Source organism: Dermatophagoides pteronyssinus, unplaced genomic scaffold (assembly GCF_027571235.1).
Source record: "Dermatophagoides pteronyssinus isolate colony J.1.1.1.1 unplaced genomic scaffold, Derpt_VIB-CSIC_2022.12 sq0023, whole genome shotgun sequence".
Taxonomy (NCBI): domain Eukaryota; kingdom Metazoa; phylum Arthropoda; class Arachnida; order Sarcoptiformes; family Pyroglyphidae; genus Dermatophagoides; species Dermatophagoides pteronyssinus.
In genome coordinates, this window is record NW_027461547.1 from 30,481 (window position 1) to 57,291 (window position 26,811).

General features: G+C 29.4%; 11 protein-coding genes across 12 annotated transcripts; 6 read left to right on the plus strand and 5 right to left on the minus strand.

The window, feature by feature from the left end:
• Positions 1–32: 32 nt before the first annotated feature.
• LOC113792021 (uncharacterized) lies at positions 33–695 on the plus strand. The gene has a single exon (XM_027341886.2). It carries the CDS (start codon positions 33–35, stop codon positions 558–560), a length of 528 nt encoding a protein of 175 aa, XP_027197687.1. The 3' UTR covers positions 561–695.
• On the minus strand, positions 673–1,351 carry RpS26 (ribosomal protein S26). The gene is made up of 3 exons (XM_027341887.2): positions 1,201–1,351; positions 971–1,148; positions 673–907 (listed from the first exon to the last, which is right to left on the minus strand). The coding sequence occupies exons 1-3, from the start codon at positions 1,201–1,203 to the stop codon at positions 732–734; spliced, it is 357 nt and encodes a 118-aa protein (XP_027197688.1). The 5' UTR covers positions 1,204–1,351; the 3' UTR covers positions 673–731.
• Positions 1,352–1,636: 285 nt separating this feature from the next.
• Positions 1,637–2,580, plus strand: GXIVsPLA2 (phospholipase A2 group XII). The gene is made up of 3 exons (XM_027341885.2): positions 1,637–1,985; positions 2,051–2,216; positions 2,282–2,580. Exons 1-3 carry the CDS (start codon positions 1,704–1,706, stop codon positions 2,407–2,409), a joined length of 576 nt encoding a protein of 191 aa, XP_027197686.1. The 5' UTR covers positions 1,637–1,703; the 3' UTR covers positions 2,410–2,580.
• A 174-nt stretch (positions 2,581–2,754) lies between these two features.
• Positions 2,755–5,663, plus strand: Sirt2 (Sirtuin 2). Its single transcript, XM_075823070.1, has 6 exons — positions 2,755–3,927; positions 4,161–4,320; positions 4,486–4,599; positions 4,660–4,766; positions 4,855–5,110; positions 5,173–5,663. Exons 1-6 carry the CDS (start codon positions 2,803–2,805, stop codon positions 5,568–5,570), a joined length of 2,160 nt encoding a protein of 719 aa, XP_075679185.1. The 5' UTR covers positions 2,755–2,802; the 3' UTR covers positions 5,571–5,663.
• A 19-nt stretch (positions 5,664–5,682) lies between these two features.
• On the plus strand, positions 5,683–8,020 carry LOC113791790 (ESF1 homolog). The gene is made up of 2 exons (XM_027341618.2): positions 5,683–7,484; positions 7,554–8,020. The coding sequence occupies exons 1-2, from the start codon at positions 5,808–5,810 to the stop codon at positions 7,869–7,871; spliced, it is 1,995 nt and encodes a 664-aa protein (XP_027197419.2). The 5' UTR covers positions 5,683–5,807; the 3' UTR covers positions 7,872–8,020.
• ND-PDSW (NADH dehydrogenase (ubiquinone) PDSW subunit) lies at positions 7,946–8,909 on the minus strand. The gene is made up of 4 exons (XM_027341622.2): positions 8,639–8,909; positions 8,431–8,569; positions 8,217–8,371; positions 7,946–8,155 (listed from the first exon to the last, which is right to left on the minus strand). Exons 1-4 carry the CDS (start codon positions 8,769–8,771, stop codon positions 8,043–8,045), a joined length of 540 nt encoding a protein of 179 aa, XP_027197423.1. The 5' UTR covers positions 8,772–8,909; the 3' UTR covers positions 7,946–8,042.
• A 32-nt stretch (positions 8,910–8,941) lies between these two features.
• Positions 8,942–9,914, plus strand: Tbcb (tubulin-binding cofactor B). Its single transcript, XM_027341620.2, has 2 exons — positions 8,942–9,627; positions 9,684–9,914. Exons 1-2 carry the CDS (start codon positions 9,041–9,043, stop codon positions 9,775–9,777), a joined length of 681 nt encoding a protein of 226 aa, XP_027197421.2. The 5' UTR covers positions 8,942–9,040; the 3' UTR covers positions 9,778–9,914.
• On the minus strand, positions 9,825–10,748 carry LOC113791791 (glucose-induced degradation protein 8 homolog). The gene is made up of 2 exons (XM_027341619.2): positions 10,347–10,748; positions 9,825–10,288 (listed from the first exon to the last, which is right to left on the minus strand). Exons 1-2 carry the CDS (start codon positions 10,653–10,655, stop codon positions 9,911–9,913), a joined length of 687 nt encoding a protein of 228 aa, XP_027197420.1. The 5' UTR covers positions 10,656–10,748; the 3' UTR covers positions 9,825–9,910.
• A 3,889-nt stretch (positions 10,749–14,637) lies between these two features.
• On the plus strand, positions 14,638–21,347 carry LOC113792044 (uncharacterized). 2 transcript variants are annotated; one of them, XM_027341912.2, is made up of 6 exons: positions 14,638–15,107; positions 16,185–16,298; positions 17,450–17,556; positions 18,402–18,484; positions 18,549–19,402; positions 20,422–21,347. In XM_027341912.2, exons 1-6 carry the CDS (start codon positions 14,661–14,663, stop codon positions 21,139–21,141), a joined length of 2,325 nt encoding a protein of 774 aa, XP_027197713.2. In that variant the 5' UTR covers positions 14,638–14,660; the 3' UTR covers positions 21,142–21,347. The 2 variants fall into 2 exon arrangements, with proteins under 2 accessions (XP_027197713.2, XP_075679218.1); XM_075823103.1 differs by lacking the exon at positions 16,185–16,298.
• On the minus strand, positions 19,451–20,373 carry LOC142645796 (uncharacterized). Its single transcript, XM_075823104.1, has one exon. It carries the CDS (start codon positions 20,356–20,358, stop codon positions 19,483–19,485), a length of 876 nt encoding a protein of 291 aa, XP_075679219.1. The 5' UTR covers positions 20,359–20,373; the 3' UTR covers positions 19,451–19,482.
• LOC113792042 (transcriptional regulator ATRX homolog) lies at positions 21,337–26,277 on the minus strand. The gene is made up of 4 exons (XM_027341910.2): positions 22,354–26,277; positions 21,754–22,278; positions 21,621–21,699; positions 21,337–21,557 (listed from the first exon to the last, which is right to left on the minus strand). The coding sequence occupies exons 1-4, from the start codon at positions 25,351–25,353 to the stop codon at positions 21,463–21,465; spliced, it is 3,699 nt and encodes a 1,232-aa protein (XP_027197711.2). The 5' UTR covers positions 25,354–26,277; the 3' UTR covers positions 21,337–21,462.
• Positions 26,278–26,811: the final 534 nt, after the last annotated feature.

Genomic DNA, 26,811 nt, shown 5'->3' on the forward strand with positions numbered 1-26,811 from the left:
TTTCGAAGCGTGCTTTTTTCCCATCAGACGACATGAAAGAAACGGTGGAAAGTGCTGTTCTTGAAAAATTTCATCGTGCTCAAGAATTATCATCGATTCTGAAGAAGGATAGTGAAGAACAAACAAATCAAGATGTAAAACGACAAGCTGAAGAAGTATTAGATGAATTTGATGACATACAAAAACAACGTCAGAATAATCTGAAGAAGACAAAGAAACAATTCAAAAAACAACAACAGCAAAATAAACAAGAATCCGAACCAACGAACAAAGAGAGAAAATCCGAAAAAGCTCTTGCATATTTAAAACAATGGAAAAAACATCGTGATGATTGGAAATTTAAAAAAATTCTACATATTTGGTTATTGAAAAATTGGAAAGATTTAGATAAATTTCCCGATAAACGATTTAAAATTTTTCTCAAATATCTTCATGCACAAAATAGCCATAGCCATGCTTTATTAAGAATTCGGCAAGAAGCCCAACAAATGATTGATGATGAATCCATAGAAGAATCGATTCGTGAACGTTCACGATCCATATTACAATGGTTGCCATAAATTCATGTTGTGGTGACGGACCATCTTTTTTCATCGATGCAAATTTTTCCTTTACACTTGTAATCATATATTTCATTTGTTTAGTGATCATTTTTTGTATACTCGCAAGACGTAATTAAAAAAATTTTTATTCAATTTTTGTTATTCATGTTTTTAAAATACAAAAAAAAATCATTTTTGTTGTCGAGGTGCATTACGAGCACCATCATTCGATTTTTGCATACCAAAACGTGTTGGTGGTGTACGGATCTTACGATCTTCTTTGGATCGATTACGAACAATTTTCGAATGGATAGCACACGAAACACAGTACTGAAGTTTTGCATACAATTTCGGCAATGGATAGGCTAAAATGAATTGAAAACATTTGTTAATTTTTGTTCATTTCGAGAATAAAAGTGAAAACTTACAATCATAAACTGATGCTTCAGTTATATCTCGAACGGCCGCCGCTTCTACAATGTTTTTGACAACAAATTTTTTGATTGCCTTATCCTTTGGCACACATCGTGCACAATTTGTACATCGAACCGATTTTACATGACCACGGCCTTTCTTTGATCGTCCATTATTACGGCGTTTTTTAGTCTAATCAAAGATAATATTAATTAGAAAAAATTTTCTAAAACATCAAATTTACCATTTTGGATTAATTTTATTTATAAAAAATTGAAAAAAAACTTCGAAAACAAAACACACGGTTAAAAGTAAAAGGAAAAAGGAAACTGCTTGCCACAGCCACACAAGCACATGCTTCAAGCTTTTTAAAAAACAGTCACAGATGGCGCCAGAACAAGAATTCAGGGTTGTCATTATAAAATGTAAAATTTGAATTACAAATGGAGGAAAAAAATTTAGTTTTTTTTCAAAGAATTGATTGACGATTTATGAGGAATTAAAACCTATAAATTATCCGAATAATAAATTCGTAAGTCTGGTGCACTTTTCATCGATTATTTTTTATTTCATCAGGCCTAATTATCCGTCGTCGTGGCAACAAAAATTTTCGAGAAAAACAAATTTTAAAATTTGCTAAAAAACAAACATAGATTTTTCAGAAAAATAAGATAAAATGTTGCCCTCAATTTTTATCACAATTCATTCGACAACATTAAGTGGTGAAAAATAACACTCGGAACAACAATGGAAAGATCCAGTTTTTTCATTATCACTTTATTATCATTAAATCAGATTATTCTTGGTGAAGCTTTTCTCGAAGGTTTTGCCCATTCCATAAGTAATATGAATGAACAATTGTCAAAATTCATGGAAGGCTTACAAGAAAGTGTCGATTCATGGGCAGATAAAGTATTGGATAATGCAAAAACCGAAGAATGTTTCTTCATCTGTCCAAAAGGTCTGGATCCAATGCATAGACCAAATTATACCTATACGCCTGTCGGTTGTATCACATTTGGAATGCAGGTTTGTTTTAATCAAATTTTTCAGAACAAATGAATCATCTAAAAATATTTATTTTACAAAAATAGGTTAAAGCAGAAGATTTACCATCGAAAACAATGAAAACATGTTGTGATCAACAACAACTATGCTATCATCGTTGTAATTCAACTAAAATCGAATGTGATAATCGATTTCAACAATGTCTACATGATCAATGTATTGAGATAAGTCATGATAGTAAACAAGTGCTTGGTAAGGATGTTTAATTTTACATTTGATTATGACATTTGATTTTTTTTCTCTTAATTTCGACATAGTTTGTGAAACAGCAACAAAACTACTGCTAATGGGAATATTATCATTTGGTTGTAAGACATTTAAAGATGCTCAACGTGAAGCATGTATTTGTCCTCCGATGGAAAAATCGATTGTAGCAGAATTATAAAATAAATGTTAAGATTATTACATTCATATCAACAATATACTTGATGATTGTCATTATTTTATGAAAATGAAAATTTATTTCGAAATTAAAGACAAATATTGATCCATTTTTTTTGTTTTTTTTTTTGCTTTGTTTCTGTAGAATAAAATAAAAGGTAAATGTTTTTCGTTAGTATTTTTCAAGCAAAACCTGAGAGAAAAAAATCGATTTAATTTTTAGAATTCTTCATTATGTCAAAACACCATATTCTATATGGCGCCATCTCCAAAAGAAATATATTGGTTATTTTTAGATTTCACCACCCATATTTTTCTGGTTTACTTTTTATTATTATTTTTATTATTGTTGTTGTTAGTCATTGATGATACAGTATTCTACATTTTCTCTTTAATAATGGCCATCACTGATTACAATCATTACGATCCGATACCAAGATTTGATTATTCATCACCATTCACGTATAAACGTACTAGAGATATAGATGATGATAATGATAATGATGATTATTCAGATCCAGTTCCCGATAGTTTATTTCAACGATCAATCTATATGTTAATTATAATTGTAACGGTATTGTTTTTAATAATAACATTTCCAATAGCAGCATTTTTCTGCATACGAAGAATACCATCATTACAAAGATGTTTAATTTGTCGTCTTGGTCGACGATTACCTTTGAAAGGACCGGGTTTTATTATTTTACTTCCGTTTATTGATAAAATTTCTATCATTGATCTTTATGAAACTAGATTCAATTTGATTGAAAATGAACAACAACTTATGACTGGCGATGGTTCAATCATCATGATTAAACCATTTCATGCATCATTAAATGTTACAAATGCTTTGTTGACAACAATGAAAATTAATAATGTTAATGTTAAGAATTTTCTTCAGATATCATTTTCGAATCTTATACGATCAAAACATGTTGAAGATTTGGAAAATAAATTGCATTTTATATTGAAAGAATTTGAAGAAAAAATGAATCATTTTATTAAACGATGGGGCTATGCTGTCAGCATGATCGAACAACCACGAATTACAGTTATTGATCGTGCTGATCCAATCAATCCGATCAAAAATAAATTGCAAAAATTATTAAACAAGGATGGATCTGAACAAAAAACGATACCACAGACAACAGGCGATTTTACCAACCTATTCAATATGTTTAACAATTTTCAACAATCATCGGTTAGCGATCAATTACAACAAGTCGAAACAATAGATAAATGTTCAAATACAATGGAATATCAATTGATTGCTGTTGTTCAAACATTTTTCGATCAATATAAAAACTTTCTTGGTGTAGATAAGGATTTTAATGTAAAATTAATTATTGAAGATAATGACAATCCATTGGTCAATTATTTTCACTGTCAAAAAGATGGCAATGTTCGAATGATCGAAATTGAACCGACCGAACTAAACATGACAGTCAGATTTAAACATCAAACCGATTTTCATCGTTTTCTTACCACACGAGACCTTAAATATCTTAACTTTAAAATACATTGAATCTTTTCCTATTATTATTAATGTTATTGACGATAATTTATTCCCAATGAAATCTTATATGCCGCTTTAAAAAATAAAAATTGAATCAAGTAAAAAAATGAGAAAAAATTTATACGATGCTAGTATTTTCATTCATTGAATTCTTTTCCAATTTAATTTATTAACATATATAGCTTTTTTATTATATATCTGTTTACGTAATCAGAATTACAGTGTAAAATAATTTTTAATGTTGCTTTCCACAACAAATTATAAAGCAAACAATCATCATCATGTCAGCTGTTAACGATGACAATAAGAAAAAAATTGAAGAAAATTCTGATAACGAAGATTCATCGTCATCGTCCTCATCATCATCATCATCATCATCATCATCACCATTGAATAGCAGTAACGTTTTATTTCTAATTTAATTTATTTTAATTTAATTTAATTTATTAAAATGCATTGATATGGAACGGAAAATATTATTGTTCAATTCACTTGCATCAAATAAAATTATGTCAAGATTATTATCAAAATTTAAATCATCTAAATTTTTACATTTTATCTCAGGCTCTGGCCATGATGATGATGTTGATGGTTTATCCATCGAAAACATTGTGAATGGAATCAAAAATCATAAATATGATCACATCATATTTATGTGTGGTGCTGGTATTTCCACATGTATGTTCAAATTTGTTCTATCAGGTTGGATTGTATTCATTTATATATTCATTTTCATAGCTGCTGGAATACCAGATTTTCGTTCACCAAAAACTGGATTATTTTCTCAATTGGAAAAATATAACTTACCATATCCAGAGGCTGTGTTTGATGTATCCTTCTTTAAAGTATGAATTATTTTTTATATAATTGTGGTGATTTTGAGCTAAAAATATTGACATCATCATAATATTTTTTTTAAAAATTGTAATTTAGTCGAATCCGAAACCGTTTTATCATCTTGCCAAAAATATTCTTCCAGATAAACTCAAGCCAACACCGTGCCATTATTTTATGCGTTTGATTCAAGATAAAAATCTTATGTTACGTGCATACACACAGAATATCGATTCATTGGAACGAATCGCAGGTATATCGGCCGATAAATTAGTTGAAGCTCATGGTTCATTTCATACTGGTCATTGTATGAACAAAGAATGTCGTAAAGAATATTCATTAGATTGGATGAAAAGTATGAGTTTCAATAATATTTTTTAATTAATATTTTTTTATATCGGTCATTTTTCCATGTAGAAATCGTATTGGAAGAAGATCGAGAAGACAATGTTGTTTACTGTGAAAATTGTGGTTCCTATGTTAAGCCGGACATTATTTTCTATGGTGAAATGTTACCCGATAGATTTTATCGATTGTATCAAAGAGATTTCATCAATTGTGATCTGCTAATCATAATGGGTACATCATTGACCGTGCAACCATTTGCTAGCCTCGTCGAATTGGTTGGACCACATGTACCGCGTGTTATGATCAACAAAACTCGGCCAAGTAGGGATCATTTTTCGCGTAAAGATCGCGATATCTTTATTAAATCAGAAACCGATAGTGCATGTCTAGAATTAGCTGAAAAGCTTGGTTGGCGAGATGAACTAGAAAAATTGATTAACTCCGATGAATCAGATAATAAAGCATAATTTTGAAAATGATTTTAATTAATTTGAATAAAAAGATTTTCAAAATAATATTTGAATTAAAAAATTAAAAGCCACCCATTTTTCTTCGTTTAATGCGTTTGACTGATATTAGATGGCACTGGAGTAAATGTTACAAATTCGTCAACACGTGTTACAATTGAGAATCTCGTAATTTGTTTTTTAAATTAATTTTTTTTTATTTCATAACAATTGTGGCCAAAATTTCATCATTTCAAAATGTCTAATAAAAACAATAACGATGAAATTGATGATCGTTTCACTAAAGTGTATCAGGATCCACGATTCCGTACGTTGAGAAAAAAAGATAAAATGCTCAAGATTGACAAACGTTTCAAAAGTATGTTTACTGATGATAAATTCACGTTACGATACTCAATGGACAAACGCGGAAAACCAAAAAAACATCTGATCGCTGAAGATTATAAAGAATTCTATCAATTAGATGAGGAAGATGTTGATAGATCGAAAGAACAAGAAAAAATTCCTGAGAAAACCGAAACAATTGTCGAACAAAAGAATGATTTAAAGCTGAAGCATGAATTCGGTTATCATAGAGGTTTGAAAATTAAATCTAATGTGAACGATAATGGTGATGATGATGATCGACTGGAAGAGGAATTTGAAAGTAGCAGTAGTAGTAGTGAATCCGAAGATGATGACGAAGATGAAGAACTCGAGCATGAATGGGGTGAATTGGATAAAGACGCCAAACAGATTGATCAAGCTACTTCACGAATTGCCATCTGTAATGCCGATTGGGATCGTTTAAATGCTCAAGATTTATACCTTCTCTTGAATTCATTCAAAAGTAACACTGGAACCATTAAAAGTGTGAGGATCTATTATTCAAAATTTGGTGAAGAACGACTTCAAGTTGAAGAGGAGAAAGGACCATCTGAATTCATATTCGGTAAAGGTCAAACAGTAACCGAAATAGATGATAACGATGATGATATTGAACAACAACCCGACAAACTGAAAGATAATGATGATGATGAAGAAAACGTAGAAGAAGAAATCACAGATCCAAACACTGTCGAAAAGCTACGAAAATATCAGCTCGAAAGATTGAAATATTTTTATGCTATTGTTGAATGTGATAGTGCAGAAACCGCAGAAATTATTACCAAAGAACTTGACGGTCTCGAATATGAATGTAGTTCGACTATGTTGGACATACGTTTCGTTCCGGATGATATGGATTTCGATGATGTTCGTTTGAAAGAGGAATGTACTACTATGCCAACAAGTTCCACATATAAAGCTCCATTATTTACTAATACGGCATTACAACAAAGTAATGTAAAGATTACTTGGGATGAAACCGATCCACGTCGTAAAGAAGTATTTAATAAAGCATTCGAAGAAGATAATGAAAATGATATCAAAACATATTTGGCAACTTCTTCTGATGATGATGAAAATGATGATGATACATCGATGATCAAAATCGATGAAAATATGCAAGAAAATGATAAAATTAATAAATATAAAAATTTACTTTCTTCACTTGATAAAGAGAATGAAAAAGAAGATTTTGATATGGAAGTTACATGGGATCCGAAACTTAAATCCAAAACGGAAAATCTACTAAACAAACGTTCTAAATCGAATGAAATTGGTGTAGTTCCTAATGAATCTGTTTCCGAATCTGAAGAAGAACCAGAGAATGTTGTAAATTCAAAACGAAAGAAAAAACAACGAAAAAATAAATTTAATGTAGAGGAAGAGCCTAATAATTTAGAAAATGATACAAATCTAGAATTATTAATGATGGATCTAGATACGACCAATATTACAAGCCATCAAAAACGTAAACATTTTAATTACAAAAATATTATTGAGAATGATAATGCAAAAACCGATGCTGTTGATAATGATGATGGATTTAAAGTAAGTTTTATTTTTATCTAATCGATTGTTGCCCATTTAATCAATCTTATTCTTTTCTGAAATTTTCAGTTTAATCCGGATGATGATCGATTTAGTTCAATTTATCAATCACATCTATATAATATTGATCAATCAGATCCACAATTCAAACGAACTAAAGCTTTTGAACAGATTTTGGCTAAACAAAAACAAAAAGCTCGCCGTATGGTTGAAAACGAATCAGAATTTATGGTGAACAAACAACCGGGTCAACAAAAGCGACATAATAATATAAATAATTTAGTTGACAAAATCAAACATAAAGCTAAGGTTCAATTCAAAAATGAAAGACCGAAATCAATGATGAAAAATCAACGATATAATGTGAATAAAAAATTTAAAAGCTAAATACATTTCAACCATTTTATAGTTATAAGATTTTATTTTTCGTTCAAAAATTGAATCATTATATCAGTTCACCATTTTCTAAACAATTTGAGCATTTATTTGTACAATTTTAAATTTCATAATAATAAATCAATTTATTCTAAGATAAATTTTTTTTTCTTGACAATAAATCTAATGGGTCATAACTTCTTGACCAAGTTCTTTCTGTCTTCGTTCCCAAATTAATCGATGTTTTTGTTTCATAAATGCATCGATCACGGTAGCAAAAGGTCCAATTTCACCATCTATTCGTTGGAATTCAAAAACAGAATTAATCAATAAAAAATTGTTTTTCAAATGAATTACATTTAATGAATAGATTGATTTCAGTATCTCGCACATCTTGTTTTTCTTTCAGACAAATTTTATCCAAATCATGGAATTCATTGATTGTTCGTTCCCAATATGAACAATTTTCATAGCGTTGTCTGATTATTTTCAATATTTCATAATCCACTTTCCTATTTGATAAATTGAATTAGCAACTTTAAATGAATTAGTTCAGGAATTTTTGATTTACTTTTGTCGGAGATAGGCAGATTGTGCTTCATAAACACAGGACATATCATCCGAATAACATTCATTGATTGGTGTTACTGGATGAAATTTTCTATGATAATAAGGATACGGTGGTCCTTTAAATCTTTCCGAAACATTCACTACAAATTAAAAAGTTTAACAAAGAAAATAATGTAATTATTTTTGTTATTTCAATATCGAAAACACACCTCTGAACCAAGTGACCGGACCATCGAATATTTTGCCAACAACTCTTACTAACTTAATAATAGGACTTTGCACTTGTTCATCCAACGGTATTAGACCGAAATTATTAACTTCACGATCACCTTCTTTTGGCATTGTTAGAAATGGATATCAGTATCGGCCAGAAAATGATCAGGCAACAAAAAGATAACCTATGAAAAATTATAAAATTATCGGCCAAAAATGATGGTGACCTACAACAAAACAGCCGTGCACGATTGCTGTATATATACATGTGATGAAAGACTAAACATCGAATATCGATTGTCGCCAATATTTTTGACTGTTGCCATCACTATTGTGCACTATAAATTGTCAAATTTTACGCATGAAATTCAATTTTTAAAATAGCAATTCACAACAAAATGGCACAAATCGTATTGGAAATACAAACTAACAACGATGAAAATCTCATCGAACGTCGATTTGCATCCGAAATGACGATACCTGATCTGAAAAATCGTCTAGAACTAATAACAGGAGCATCGGCTTCTGAGATGGAATTAATATTTCGAGATTCATCTGGAAATTTAATTGGACCACACGATGATTCGAAATGTCTTGGTGATTATCTTGTTCCAGGTGGTGAACTTCGTCTTCGATTAAATGTTACTGATCCTAATGTTGTTAAATTGGATGATTTATCTGGCGTTCAAAAATTCGAGTTGGATGATGAGGAATACTCTAAACGCAGTGATTCAGTCCGAGCATTCAAGATGAAAAATAAATTGGGACGTTTCGCAGCCTCAACTGCCGGTGACGATTCTAATGATGACGAATGTGTGGAGCACATGAAATTAGGAGATCGTTGTGAAGTGACAGTGAAAAATATGCCACCGAGACGTGGTTGTATCATGTATATCGGAAAGTTGGGCACCAAACCCGGTATATTCGTTGGTGTTCGTTATGATGAACCATGGGGTAAAAATAATGGAACATTCGAGAATGTCAGGTTTGTTTAATGATTTTGAAATACTATTTATTCATAACTTATAATTTTAAATACAGATATTTTGAATGTCCACCAAATTATGGAAGTTTTGTGAAACCGAATTTGGTGAAAGTGGGCGATTTTCCCGAACTTGATGATGGATTAGAATGAGAAGGGGATATATGAAAGGAGTTATAAAATAAATACAAATTTCAATATTTCTAATCATTCAAACACAAAATTTATGATGCATTGTTTCACATGATAAAATTAATATTTTTATAATAAATTCCTTCATTTTTTCCTAATTGCCACTTGGAGCAAAGGTTCCCTGTGGTAGATCGACAAGTTTGATGAATTTAACTTTTTTTGTTTCCAATTCATTTTGTGTGTATGGCAATAATTTGAGCAATGTAACCAATTTAGGTGTAGGAGTTTCACTGTGACCAGTTTGGTCCTTAAGCAATGCTTCATTGATCCTAGATGCTAAATGTTGTCGATGTGCCGGCTGTAATAAATCAGCATAAGGAGAATTTTCAGGATTTTCAAATGCCAACAATGATAGTGTTCGCTCAAGTTCATTCAAATGTAGATAGCCATTATCGACACCGAGTTGTCCTTGTGCAAACTGTAATGCCTTTTCCACTTCGTGTTCTCGTATCAATTCAATCAATTGTTGTTGCTATTTTTACAAATTGAATCAATCTTATTATTCAATTAAATAAAATACCAATACAAACCTGTAATTTAAAGTAAAGATGTCTATGGTTATCAATCAATTCGGGATAATAGCTATTAATCAATTCTAATGCTGTCTGGATTTTTCCACTTTCAATTGCACTACGAACCGCTATTCTTCGATCAATTTGCTCTTCGGTTTCTTCATTTTCATTCATATCAAATTCAATGTTAGCTTCGGTCTTGAAACTTTCGGCCGCTTCTTTACAACCTTCGGAAATGAGATATTCCATGATTAATAAATTGATTTCACTACGCTTAATATTCATTTTGTTGATATTGGTAATCCATTCATCCAGATTTTGGGACATTTTCAGTTGATTGGATTGAAAATTTTCGTTTTTGGGATTAAAAAGAAAAAATATTTAAAGCGAAAAAGTTGTAAACAAATCGCAATAACTCTAAAATTGTGATGAACAACAATGTGGCAATTATCGATACTATCGATAATTGTGAATTTTTGTTTGGAAACAATTGTGACCACTTCCTTCATCAGACATTGTTTCATAAATGATTGAAAAGCGTAAATTTATTCTATTTTTCATTGAAATTCTATTTGGTTATCATTTGTTTGAAAAAGGTAGATTGTTTAATAATTGATTATTTTTAATTTGTTTTGTATTTCATTTAGTTTTGTTTTCTCCCAGCAGATCAACTATAGTTCATTTTAGATTGATCGTTTTTTTATTGTTTCATTCAATCGAACGATCACTTAAAAGGATTAACAGCCTTAAATTGGATCGTGAACGATTTCATCGATTAATCAAAATGTAGCGGTTCGAAAATCCAGCCACAACTGCTCAAATTGTTGTTTAAACATTTTATTATGTCGATGATTTGATGAACGCAAACTCCAGAATCGAGCTAGAAAATTGCGCGCGGAAAATCCTGGAAAATGGACCACCGAAAATGGAACCACTCATTCATATGAAGTGATGCTTATATATCAAATGGTTGAAATCATTTCTCTCTCTCCCTTGTTCTCATAAAAGTTCTATCGAATTGTTGAAATATCTGACAATTTTTTTGGATGATCCATACAATGTGTCAAAATAAATGATTGTAACAATTTTTCGATATTTATTGTTGAATAATTTTCATTAAATCAAATAATATTGATCGAATTCATAATGTCATCAATATTTTCTTCTTACTTTTCTTGTCTATTACTAATGTTTATAATTTTTTCGATTATTTCTGTAATAGTTTCACAAAGGTATGTTTATCTGCACAAATTGTATTCTGTTTTAAAATTTTTAAAAGAAAATAATGGACTCTTTCTATTATCCTTCAAAAAAAAGTTTCAATAAAAACAGTCAAAAAAACCTGACGTTTTTGTTTTTGTTTTTTGTTTCTCATTCCATTAAGTGTGAAAGAAGGATTTCAGCTCCTGAACAGGATATAATTTATTTTTAAAAATCAATTTTTCAACAAAATAAGTGTTACAGCTTGAATAAAATGTTATTAGTTTTTTTTCAAATTTATTATTTTAATCTTCAGAATATTTTTTTGCTTTCAAAGATCAAAACAAAAAACTTGTAGTTTTCTTGATTTAGATGATTATTATAGAATTTACCGACAAAAACACATCGAATCATGTTGAAAGCATGTAAACAACATATGCCCAACATAGTTCCTTTTTTTTATCAAACAAATTGGTTCAAAGAGAATAAAAGAAAAATAACTATGCATGATGTCATGATTACCGTTTTATGTTTCTTTTCATAGTCGTCGTCGTCGTCGTCGTTGAATAACAAAACTATTTGCCTATTGAAAAAGATGTTTTTTTGTTTAGTTTGCTCAAAATTTCATTTTGATCCATATATTTTGTGTACAAGCATGTTTCTGAAATTTGAATCTTTGTCTTTCTTCTTCTTCTTCTTTTTCGTTTTCCGGGGATCAAGTTTTGTTATTTGGTACAAGGCATTCGATTCAGATAAACAAGATTTTTTTTGGTCGAATTGATGATTAGCTATCATTGTGATTGTTGAGAAAAAGATGGAAAAAAATTGAAAACTTTGAATTGTCATTGAATTGATTACAATTCAAACAAGCAAAACAAGATAAAAAGATAGATTTATTTGTTTTCCCCAATAATAATATTTACATTATTCTGTCCATAAGTGGAGGAATTGTTTTTGAACGAAAAATATTCACTAGTTTTAAAATAATTTTTACCTTTAAACAATGTATATTTTCATTCCTCATGAACATTTTTTTTTGGAATGATTATCATGAAATTTGAATAGGATTTTATTTTGATCGAAATTTTATTCATTCAAAATCAATGTCATTGTGTCAAGATGATAATAATAATTAACATCATTTATTGATTGATTTTCTCTATCAAGATCAGAAAAATTAAAAGAAAAAAATAAAGACTAATGAGATACATATAGCCATGGTTCATTGGTTAATGTGGCTAGATACAGATAAATATGATGATCGATAATGATGAAGAAAATTATAAAGGGGAAAAAACTGCAATTAATTTTCCCATCACCCAAGTTGTTTGCATCCTTCATCATCATCATCATCAGTAATCAAGTAATAATGTTGTTCTGAAAAATATCAAAGATTTTTTCCCTTTCTCTGATCTGGTTCAATCAACTTAACGTTTTTCTTCTTTCTTACTTTTTTTCTACATAATTTTTGTTTTTGTTTTTTTTTATATCAAGAACAATTCTGTCTCATTTTCGCTTCATTCATTTCTTATGATCACATTTTTTTTCTTAATATGATTTGTTGAATGAATTTATCATTTTTCATTCAATATATCACAAAATAAGAGTGACAAGAAAATTGAATATGAATAAATTTTTTTTTCGGTTGAAAATATTGATCGAATTCAATATAAAATGATCATCATTATGATGAATCGATTGTAAAGTGAATTCTTATCCATTTAATCCAATATCATTCTTATATGATTATTACATTCATGTTCACATTTGTTTTTTTTTGAAATGTATTCTGCGAATGCGAATTTTTTTTCAACAAAATAAGAATTTGTATAATTTTTTTTTGTTATTGTAGTTGTTTTAATGATTATCTGATTAGCTTCAATTACGCATCATTTTCTTACATAGAACTTGGTAGAAATTAGAAAATTGAAAAACCCCAGCAATTTGCCACTTTTTTTCACTAAAGACAAAAAAAATTAAAATTCTTTTTTAACCCTCCTACACTCACATTGTATTCGGAATTCTTTTCTAATCACTTTGCTCATTTGGTTTTTTCAGTTCCGGTTTTTTTCTTATTTTGATTTAATAAGCGAGAAAAACTTTTCAATCATCATCAAAAAAATTATTTCCTCTTCGAAAGATTTTCTAGGAAAATTTCATCCCATTCTCAACAATAAAAAAAAAGAATTTTAAACGATTTGAGTCAAAAGATGGAATTAAATTGAAAAAAATTTAACCACCGTTATCATTTTAGGATCAACCGATCAAGCGAACATCCTTTTATTGCGACAGAGAAAAACGAATTTAAAGTCAACATTTTTTTTAATTTTTGCTTTGCAAAAAAAGAAAAACTATTGACCAAATCACATGCTCTCTAGCTGATAAAAAAAAATGAACATTATCAATCTGAGGCCATTCTTTATTTTTCGATGGACAATTGATTGTTTGTTTGATTCGATATTTGTTTGTTTATTTCACGATTCACTCACACACTCAACGAATTGGGGATGAAAAATTATTGACCAAATAAACTGTGAAAAAATACTGACCCTATTATACGAATTATGTACGCGTACCAAAGTTTAGAAGAAAAAAAATAACATTGACCAGATTATAAGGGGAAAAAATGTTGAATCTATAAATATCTTGAAAGAAGAAGAAAAATCCAAAAAGGAGATGATGAAAAATCTTGTCGACGTCGACAGAAAAAAAACACAGATAAAAGAAAAAAAAATCTTTCATTCATTCATTTATTCCGTAAATACTTTGTCACCAAACGAAAAAAAATTCTCTCTATATTTAATATGTCGCTAGAAGCGAATAATAATAATGTCGCCTTAAAAAAAAGTTGATGTGAATGTAAATTTAATCAACAAATAGAGATGGATAAATAAATATCAAAAATATATAAGATAGTGAAATTGAATAATGGACAAACTTATCATTACATTTATAGCAATGACAATTGTATTCGATATCAATCCATTCATTCAATTTGATTGATAGATTTATTCATTCTAATCACATAATATTAATCTTTCATTCATTCATTCATTTTCATTTGTTTATTTCGTTTTTTTTTCATTATGATCTCTAGAATTATCTATTCAATAAGTCATTTAGATATTGTTAATGATCAGAATCATAATGAATCATCATCATCATCATCTTTATTATCCGAAAACATCTAGGATGATTAATCAACAAAATCATTCGATAATTATATCAACAACAAAATTATCATCAATCCAGAATCAATTAGATAATCATCATGAAAAAAATGATTTAAGAATTTTACCGCGAAGTAAACGTTTTATACAACGTATGCCAAAAACTCCTAAACTTCAAAAACATCATAGTAAATCATCATCATCATCATCAATGATGACTAATTCGAATGATGGTACGCAAACATTATTCGAATTGGATAATGAAAAATTCGGTAATATTAGTATGGTATTGGCATCATTATTAGATCACTATGATCATAATCAACGACCAGGTTATAGTGGTCCACCAGCTGTGATAACAACAAATCTTGAAATACGTAGTATGGGACCAATATCTGAATTAGATATGGTATGTATTTCCGTCATCATATATCATTTGAAAAAAAAGAAAATGTTTTCAATTTTTATCACTTAATCAATTTCGGTTGTAGTTGGTGAACTTATTTTTTCTTTTTTATATATGTGACAAGACTTATTAATGATTAAATTAATTATCTTTTTTCTTCGTTTTTGCTTGATGTAATCATCATCAACATTTAACCCTTAATGATAATAATGATGATGAAATCCAAGTTTATTACTAAAATTCTCTAATCTTAATGATAAATGTTGATGAACAGAATTAAATAAAACGAAAACATAAGAAACAAAAAAAAAAATTACGAAAGAGATAGTAAAACACATTTGGAGCAATTAGTTGAGAATTCATAATTTTTGAAGAATGATGATGACTGGTGAATAAATGAATAAATCTAGAACATTAAAGATTTTTTTTAGATTTCTATAAATATGAATCATATTCCTGCAAATCATTTGTATGTGGTTGAATTGAATCGAGAGAATTTCATTCCCATAAGTATCATTCACTGAGGACAAAAACATTCAAGGCTTTTTTTAATTAAACGCAATATTAGCTTTCAAAGAGTGGAAAAAACCTCATTACCTTTTTCAATATTATATTACAACTCTGTCGTTTTGCTGTTGTTTTGTTTTTTTCTTGTTTCACTATGGCCTTATAAATCATTTGATGATTGTATCAGAAATGAAAATATCAAAAGTTTTCAACTTATGGATGATGATTTAGCTTCATTTTTTTATATTCATCAATATGCATTCCTGATAGAGTAAATTGATTTTTCATAATAATAAATTATTATCATTTTCCATTTCTTTCAACAAAAAAAAGTAATAATAGTTTTTTTACCTTCACTTCTATTGATCTAAGCTGATTGTTATTTTTCTAGCTAAAAATATCATAATTATTTGGGGAAAAAGGAAAAGTCTCTTAATATCAATAAATGATTTTTTTCCAAAGTTCTGCACATTTTATCACAATGAGAAATTGAAAAAGTGGCCAAGAATATTTTGAATATTGATTATTTTTATCTCCTTTTTTTCTTTACATTACCATATCTTATTCACATAGGAATATTCACTTGATTGTTATTTTCGACAAAAATGGCAAGATGAACGATTACGTTTTACCGGTAATGTTGATTTTCTTTCATTAAATATTAAAATGTTGGATAAAATTTGGAAGGTAATGTATATAATTCGATTATATTATGTTATAAATTGCGAAAATGATGATTTTTTCTGGATTAGCTTGTTTTTGTTATTGCGTTTATCAAGTTAGATTTTCAGAAAGAATCATAGTAATGTATTGAATGGGAAAAAAGTTGACAAACACGCAAACACACAAACAATTAAACAGAATTGAAGATAGGAATAATTATTGCAAAAACTTTCGTAATAATGATTTGAGCAAAAACAAAAGCAAACAAACTGTCAATCATTATAAGACAAAAATGCATAATGAAAAAAAATTCATCTTTGTAACATCTTGAAATGATCTGGTAATCTGTTTTTCTGAATAAAGAAATGATGATGATGATGACAATGATAGCAATGATTAGATTTGAAAGATAAATTCAAATTAGATTATATTATGTATTGTGTTGTATCGACATTTTTTGCAATTGTGATTTATTTGCGAAGCTTTTTAAATTTTGAAAACGAAATAATGATGTAAAAACTTGAATGAAATGTGAAATCCAAATATCAGAAAATGATTTCGTTTTTGGTTGTTGTTGTTGAGATTGTTAAGATGGAAACAAAATTCATCTCGACAAACTTTGTCGAAACAGGAATCGTTGGTTGTACAGAAAACAAGCCCGAAAGGCAAATTCGTTTAGTGTATTATAAAAAGGATTTTTTATTTTTCTTTGTAATTCTTTTGAAAAAATTTTCAATAAAACTTCAAAAATCAATAGCTAATGGTATTGATTTTATTTCATTTTCGTTTTTTATGAAGAATTGAAAATTCTCATTCTTATCGGCCATCAATCAGTGAAAAAACAATTGAAAATAATTTTTTGGTCATCATATTTCGACTTGATTACATCATAATCATATTACATGAGATTTTTTTTTTGGGGGGAGGGGAGTCTAATTTTGCAGAAAACTCATTTCCATAATAATAATCATCATCATTATAATTAATTAGCAACATTAGAATGTTGAAACATGACCGATTCGTCGATCATTATAATGAGGATATAATTATGTATATAATCATCGTATATATTATGGTCATTCGATAGAGCAAAAGATAGAATCATTATCCAAAAACAAAAACTTATTATTCATAGATTTTATCTCTTATCATTATTTTTTTTTCTATTTTTTTAGCCAGACACTTATTTCCATACTGGTAAAGCTTCACATTTGCATATGATCACAACTCCAAATAAATTCTTACGAATATTCAAAGATGGTCTTGTCCTTTATTCCATGAGGTAAGAATTATTGTTCATTTTTTTCAGATTGTAAAAAATTTTCAATGCGAATGAGCGAAAGAAAATGATGAAAAAGCCATCATTATTGACAGATATAATTATAGGAAACCCAGACATAATATATTTATTTTTTAAAGAGGAAAAATTTTAAAATGATATGTGAAAAAAGATAATACGGTCGATGATAAAAAAAAATTGTCTAAAATTTTTCTACTGTTACTAATACCGTCCGACGATCTATTAAATAAGACATATAGATAATTAAATGTTTCCAACTGGAAAAAAAATCTATTGTGAATTTTTCAATAGAAACCGTAAATGATTCCATTTCCAAATAACCAACTTTTATAAGAATTTCAACGGAAATGATTAAACATTTGATTTCTTTTCCTTCTTTGATCTTTGATTTTCCTTTTCACGCATACCCACACACACAGTGTTTATTTCTGGTTCACTTGTTCAATTCTATCTATTTGGTTTTATCCCCATTACGAAATCTGTTCATTCCGAACAACAACAATAAGAACAACAAGAAATGATGAAATCGAATAAAAATTGAACCATATTTATTTGATAACTATTATGCAACTAAAAAGAAAAATTGCCTGCTTTTAAATTATTTGCATAAATAATTTAGATCATTTTGGAATATAAACTATAATTAGATTTATTCATTTTAACTTTTGACGATCTGTTTCGCTGAACACGATTATTGAAGTTGAAGAATTGCGTTATTTTATCTATTATTGAAATTTTTTTCATATACATTATTTCTTTTCGCTATCACATTTTCATTGAATGATTATTTTTGCTTTTGTTTTTCTTATTGTTTCAACAAAATAAAGATTGACTATCAAATCTCTTTGCCCGATGGATCTACATAGTTTTCCTATGGATAAACAAAGCTGTCCATTGATTCTTGGAAGTTGTAAGTAATTTTCTTTCTCTCTTAAAAACTTTTTATTCTGTTTTAATTGCTGTTTTTTACACAGACGGATTTCCGAGCGATCAACTTGTTTATAGTTGGGATAAAAAACCAGTCACATTTAATCAGAAAGATTTTACATTATCACAATTTGATATAGTTAAAACTATTTATCGTAATGGAACATTTCTATTTAAACGTGGTAATCATTCAATGCTTCAAGTAAATTTCAATTTGCGACGTCATGTTGGCTATTTTCTCATACAAATCTATGTACCATGTTCATTAATTGTAGTATTATCATGGGTTTCATTCTGGATCAATCGTGAAGCTACATCCGATCGTGTTGGTCTAGGTGTAACAGCCGTTCTAACACTTTCAACATTTGGTCTAGATTCACGTAGTGATTTGCCGCGTGTTAGCTATGCAACAGCATTAGATTGGTACACTGTCATGTGTTTCCTGTTTGTTGTATTTACATTATTAGAATTTGCTGGTGTACATTATTTTACTAAAGTTGGTACCGGTGAAGTACCCGTCATCGAAATCGATGATGATTGGGTTAAAAGTTCGGATGATTCTGATAACGATGATTATGATAATGATAAAATTTTTGATGAAATCATTGATCATGATTCTGATTTTAATGAAAAATTTCAACAGTCTTGTCGAAAACGGCAACGACAACGACGAAGACTACGACGTAAGTCGATAATTACATCCGGACAAAATTATCGATCTAGATCCCGAATAGTTCAACAACGCCGTGATTGGGTTAATAATAATAAACAACGCATCGATCGCACATCATCATCATTAATAAAAGTTAACTATTTGAAGCCTTACGGTCCAATTCCAAAATCCTATCAGATGGATCACCATTATCCTTATAATATGGATCATCAGAATGAATTGAATCAGGTAAATTAAAACGAAACAATCATAATTTTAATCTAAACATTAGGGAATAAGATTAATTTATGATAATTACAACATTTATATTAAATAATGAGAAATGAAGTATTTTTCAATGGTCGATTCATATAGATTTGATGTTCATTATGCTTATCGACAACATTTTCTTTATCTTTCAATTTATTATTTTGATTAACATTTGTGGAAGCTCGCCGTCGAATTGATGTTAGTAGATGTGGACAATCACGTTTGAAATTTATATTCCAAAATTCATGAAATTTTTTCATTTGAACATTTTGATTATTTTGTTTACTATGTGCTGTAACTTTATTAAATCCGTATAGATTCAATTGACGAACGAACGATATGATTTTTTTCGTCTTAAAATGATTAGTGTCTAAATATTGTTGTTGAAATTTTTCATAATTAATTAGGATAGTGTTACCATCCGATGACCATTTAATAGCATCGTTTGTACATTCATTGATGATTTGCCATAGAATCCGTGGAAAATATTTGTCACCATTTTTCTTTCTTCTAGGCATTTGACAATGGTCATCCATTTCCATCGAATAATTTCGAATTGGTGATGAATCCGGTTGCATTTTTGGCTGATCGTTCTGAATAAAGGAATTTTGACCATCGAGATCGTTATCGAGAGAAACTATTGTTTCTTCAAGTTTATTTTTCAAATTTTCATCGATTGTTTCTTCAACGGAAAAATCCATTTGTATTACATCATATGCTTTAGCCAATTCATTCTGAAAACCTTGAGATCTATCTAATTCACTTAAAGTTTGTTTTAAATTTAATAAATCCGGTGTCGAACCGCTCGAATCGATCATATTGAGCAATAGATTTATAGCTGTAGATGAATTTGTTTCCATTGTCAAGTGATGAAACAAAAGAACAGGAACAAAAAAAAATCGAACGGACAATCTTCCGAAAATATTTCTTCTCATTCTACTTTTCAAGAAAATTTATCAATTATTATCTTTTCTCTTTTTTTCTTTTTTTTGTTATAGTTTCAAAATTTTCCTCATTCTTTGGAAAATGTTACTGAACAAATGGAAAGTATTGGATCGATTGTTCATATGCCAAATTGTCCAAGATATCAACATCAACAGCAAAGTAAAACACAAGAGAATATTGATTGGACCACATCATTTTGTTCACCGATGGTCAATAATGATGATGATTATGATGATGACGGCGATGATGATGCTCATGATGCTGATGTTCATGATCAAACTTCTTCATCATTAAAACTAAATTCAAGTTGGCCTACATTAGGCTTGTATAATCAAAATTTGCGGCCAAATGAATTATTTGAAAATTATTCCACTGAATTTCTCAACCATCGATATGATGAAAAAATGATGACAATCAACAATGATAAGGATCAAAACGATGAAAATGGTGATGACAATAATGGTCATTGCGATATCGATTCAGATAGTACTGAATCTGATTCTTTAAGTTTTTGGCTATGGACACGAATTATTCATCCATTTTCACAATGTTGTATACAATTCTGGTATTGTTTTACGGCCAATGAACAATTCAAAAAAGAGATGATCAAACGACGTACAAAAAGTCAGGAAATGTGCGCTGCAAATAGTGTTTCAATGATCGACAAAGTTAGTCGAATACTGTTTCCTTTCGTATTCTTCATGCTTAACATGGCTTATTGGACATTCTACATAAATGAACGAAATTCCGATTTTATCCAATGGGAACAATAATGATTATTAAAAAAAATTCTGTCCGATCAATACATATAAAACACACAATGTCAATAATAAAAAATAATAATCTATTTGACAACTGACAAACAAAGATATATAAAATTATTTCTTTTATGAAAACAAGAATAAATGACATGTATGAAAATGTTCAATAAATTTGATTATATGTGTTTATTCAATGAATAATAAAAATACAGATGTAATCATTGGCTTTTTATTAGTTTATGTGAAAATAATTTCATAATATTTCTATTTTTTTATTTTGCTCATATTCATAAAGATAAAAAATGTTTAATGATAATACTGTGATTGAACATATCAATCGGAATCCAGATTTATACATTCAATGTCTGAATTTTGAACAGGTTTTCGAACTAATGATTGTTGCTGTGGTGGCGGTTGATTTGTTGTAGCTAAACACAAAATTATAAAAATAATTAAATTTAATCGATGTAAGTTTATTCATTGAATTTTACCTCGAATTGATTGTCCGGTTTGAAATATAATATGATTTAATCGAGATTCGATTTGTTCCAACTTACGATTTTTGATCACCTTTAATTGAAAAAAATTAAGACAAATACTTGAAATTAAATTAATCATTATTACCGATTCTTTGATGCGAGCTAAATTCTTAATGACTTCATGATCGATTTCCAGTGAACGACGTTTATGACGCAAGAAAAGATAAATATTATTTACATACAATAAGAATTTGATAGAAAATTCTTCTCTCGTGCTGATCTGACTGAAAAATTCTTTTTCAAATTCATTTCGAAGTGTTTCCATTGTTGCATTACGATATCGCAGATGATCGGTGATTGGATTCTGTTTCATCCAGTTAGTTACTTGATCAAAATATTGTTTCAACGTTTGATCAGTAATTGGTTTTAACAAGAATTGATGATTGTTTGAAGATGGGGCGATATATTCTTGACGTTGTAATGGAAGTTGTGATTGTGCATATTGGTTATTATAATATCGAAATGTTTCTTCATTCAGTCGTGAATAAAAATCATTTGTCGGTATGATTGCACCAGTTAGCATGGATTGATTAAATCGATGCTGTAATAATGATGTCATTTGGACGTTTTGTTGCGAAAGGCCATTCATCATTAATGGATTGAGTGCATTCTAAATTATTCATTTAATGAAACAATCAATGAAAATGTTATTAGTAAACAAAATTAAACGATAAATACAACTTACCGTTGGGATAATATTTTTCGGCACAATTTCCGATTCAAATTCATCCCAAGCTGCACGACGTTCTTCTTCAGTTAGATTTTCTTCGGGTCGATTTTCTAGTAATGAATCATGTTGATGAAACGATACGATGAGATCTTTGTGTTTTCTATAAAGATCACAAATTAAGAGATCACTTTTTCCAACTTCAACTGGAGGTACTCTATAAGCTGATTCCGGTGGTTCAGGTATAAAAGTATACAATTCGCATAATTCTGATTGTTTAAAATAACGTGCAATTTGATGTTCATCAATCACACGTAATGCCATTGATTGTTTCATGATTTGACGATCATAAATTTTCTGTTCCATAGTACCATACGATATGAAACGATAGATATATACAGGTTTTTCTTGGCCATAACGAAAAATACGATAGATAGCTTGCAGGTCATGTGTTGGATTCCAAGATACATCGAAAATAATGCATCGATTTGCACCAATTAGATTAATACCAAGACTGCCGGCTTTTGTAGATATGAGCATTAATCGTGAACGATGATCATCTATATCATTGAAATTATTGATGATATTCGTTCGACTGTCACAACTAACTTTTCCATCAATGCGAAAATAATCAATATCACGAATCCAACGATTACTTACACCACCAGTTTTCTCTACCAATTCATTATAGCCGATATTTTCACCAAATTTTTCATTTGTTTCTAAATTCTTTTCATAGAGTATTTTTTCGATCAGATCTAGATTATGCAAACTTTGCGAGAATACCAAAAGCTTATCGCCAACTTTTTCGCATTCTTCCATGATGGAGAATAATAAAATAAATTTTGAACTTAACTCGATACGATAAATATCATCATTGCCATAATCTTTCAGTATATTTTTCCACCACATCGATCTCTGAGCACTAGCACCATCATCAATCAATCCGTTAAGATTTTCATGATTTGTTGGAATATCAGGTGCTTGTCCTTTACTTCTTAATAATCGTTTTTCTTTATGTAATTCTTCTAAGTTATCAAATACACATTCGATATCTGATTCATTATCATAGTTTTTATCGTTATTATCTTCTACACCATTCGATTCTATTTTAATATTCGCAACCAAATCATCATCCTCATCATCGGACACAATAAAATTCTTCAATGAATCACCTTCTTTTTCCATTTTTTGTCGACATTGATCAACCAATGTAGCCGGATGATTCCATATGTATCGTAGAACCGTAAAATCGTTGAGAAGATTTTTACCACTTGTAGCAGAAGCAAAATTATCCAGATAATTCTTATAAAGTTCGATCTGGATTGTTGTCAACTTTATTGTGAGAACAAATTCATATTTAGGTTTCAGATATGGTACCAGAACAGAATAATCATGCCGATTGATGGCATCTTTAAGTTTTTGATGTAATACATGAACACGTCGTTTCATGTAATGAACATCGGCATCAGTCGAATCAACATGTTGACCATTACTGATTGGATTTTCAAAACGATTTTTGAATTCCCGTTTTGTGCCAAGAAGATTTGGTTTGACAAAATCGACCATAATAAAATATTCGGATAGATTATTCTGTAAAGGTGTACCGGTGAGAATAATACGTCGTAATGTGCGTATTTGTGAAATGGTACAATTGAATATTGTTTTATCATTTTTAAGAAGATGTCCTTCATCGACTATGACAATATCCGGACCAGGATTTAATAAGCATTCACGAATAACAGGCACATCATTAGCTTTTTCTCTTCTAGAGAATCTTTTTCCAGTTATCATCTGAGAAAACAAATTGATTGTCATAATCAAAACACCTCCATTTTTTCGCCATCTTTGTAATATTTTAATACGTTCATAAAGATTTTTTGTTGATGTTGTTTCATATGTTGCTATACAATTATCAAATTCAAGCCATTTATCGAATTCCATTCTCCAATTTCTTGCTACATTCAATGGTACAATTATGAGTACATGCTTGATAATATCACGGGTATAGACATTTTTCATGATGGTATGTAGAAAAGCAATCACTTGTAATGTTTTGCCCAAACCCATCGAATGTGCCAATATACAACCAGATTCATGCCCATGTTTTTTTAGACGTTCAACCGATTCGATAGTTGAATTGAACATAAACATAATGCCTTCGATTTGATGTGGTTTCAGAATTTCGACAAAATGTTTATCCACTTCGACCAATACTTCTTTAGTTTGCTTATCGAAATCCAATATTAGACGTTTACATTCTTCATTTTTTTGTCCAATTGGATCGATAATCTTTTCATTAATTGAATTGTAAAGTTTTTGTTTTTCTTCAATACGTTTACGGCGATCACGTTCAGCTTTTTCGGCATTTTTTGTTTCATCACGAAGATTTTCATCTTTGAGTACTTTTCGAATTTTTTTTCGTGTTGAATCTTTATCCGGATTATCATCATTGTCACTGCTATCATTACTAATTGAACTATCGTCATTGATTACTATTCTTTTTCGACGTTTGCGAATTTTTTTCTTTGTTTCGGTTGAAATTGATGATTGAGAATCATTTTTTGATAATGAAATCTGATTTGTTTTATCGTTATCATTTTCCAAAGGATCAGATGATTGTTTTGTAAATTTCCCATTGGGTTCGCCTTCCGTTGAAACATTTTCCTCGTCATCCGTTGAAATCATTGTTCTTTTTTTCCTCTTAATCGTTAATATTTCTTCATCAATATCATCATCGGAAAGCGGTGGTGGAAATTCTTCATCGGTCATCAAATCATCATCTAACTCGTCGTCATTAACAACATCTTTTTCGAAAGGTTTAGCTTTACCGTTTGTTTGTTTTTTTAAAAGATTGTTTGATTGGAAATCTTCATCATCATCATTATTGCTACCGCTTGAATCGAATGAATTGTATTTTTTCATTAGCTTATCTATCTCTGTCAATTTTTTAGTTTCATTTTCATTTTTTTCATTCGATTTGTCTTCTTTACTTTCGACAGAAAGAAAAACTGTCATATTTGCTTCGGATTTTTCTATTGATTGTTCATCATCATTATCATTATCTTCTTCTTCATTAATATCACCTTTTTTTTCATTGAAACCATCATGAAATAGATTCTCAACTTCATCTATTTCTGTGGTCAGTTGTTCCGGTATTTTGCCTTCAGCATCGAAAATACGAGAAATCTCATTTTGATTGAGATCACAGTTGCGATGAAGTTCATTGTTGTCATCATCAGCTTCATTCTCATCATCAAAAATTTTGGTGGAATGAATGATTTCGGATTTTGATTCGCCAACAACCTCATCATTTGAATGATCTGTTTCATCATTTTCGACTGATTCATTTTTACTCAGCAATTTATCTAGATTTGGAATGTGTGTAGAAGGTAAATCTGGCGATTTTTTAGGCAATATTTCAGTCGAATTCTCTGGAGAAGATATCTGTGTAAAATTTGGTTCAGAATCCTTATCGCATTCAGAATCATTTTCGGTTAGGAATCCATCATCTATATCGTTTGGAGAGTGTTGATCAAGAATCTCATCAACATCAAATTCAATCGGATCACCATCAGATATGTTGGGATTTTGTTTATCAATCGAACTTGAGCAACATGGCTCACCGGGGATCCCATGATTTTTGTTGTTTTTTATCAGAATTATCAATACGAACGGCGGCAGAAGTAGATGCAAACGATGGCTTAACAGTGTCAATGTTGTTTTTTGAAGGAAATAAATCCTTTAAATTCATAGAAATCCGTAAAAGGAATGGTGTTTTGAGAAAATTCAACAATTCTTCTACCTCTTTACCATTGTATTTTTGATTGGAATTAAGACAGCTCAATCGTTTTAGATCATCAATAGATTCATCGAAAATATCTTTTAAAACATTCAAATCAATATAATCGTCTACTGATTGTTGTTTTTCTTGATTCTCCGTCGAATGTCGAACATTATCAACAAAATCATTAAAATCTTCATCATTATCATTTGGCATATTTTATTACGTAAACAACCAAAAATTTTTACAACAAATTTAAACAAATATCGTGATTAAATTTAATGAAACAATGACAAATTTATTGTAGATTTCATTGAAAATCAATTTTGAAACAGAAAAAAGATGCAAATATATTAATTTAAATTCAATGCTCCAACAAAATAAATAGACATTTAGCATTGATTAATGAATCCACTGGATTCCTTGATAAAAATACAGAGCCAACTATTTTCATATCATTGGGTCCTAGACTGATCCAAATAGCCAATGCCTGGATACCATATATACAAACAAAAGCCGATATTATCGGATTTTAATTTTGTTAAATCATTTGACGCTTTCAATTGAAAATCTGAAAAAAAACAAAATAGTCAAACGTTTTACTGATTGATTAAGAAAAAATATAATCTAAATAACATCCCAAAATCCGTTTTTTTCAATTTAAGTGATTATAAAAAAGACAATAAATAAAT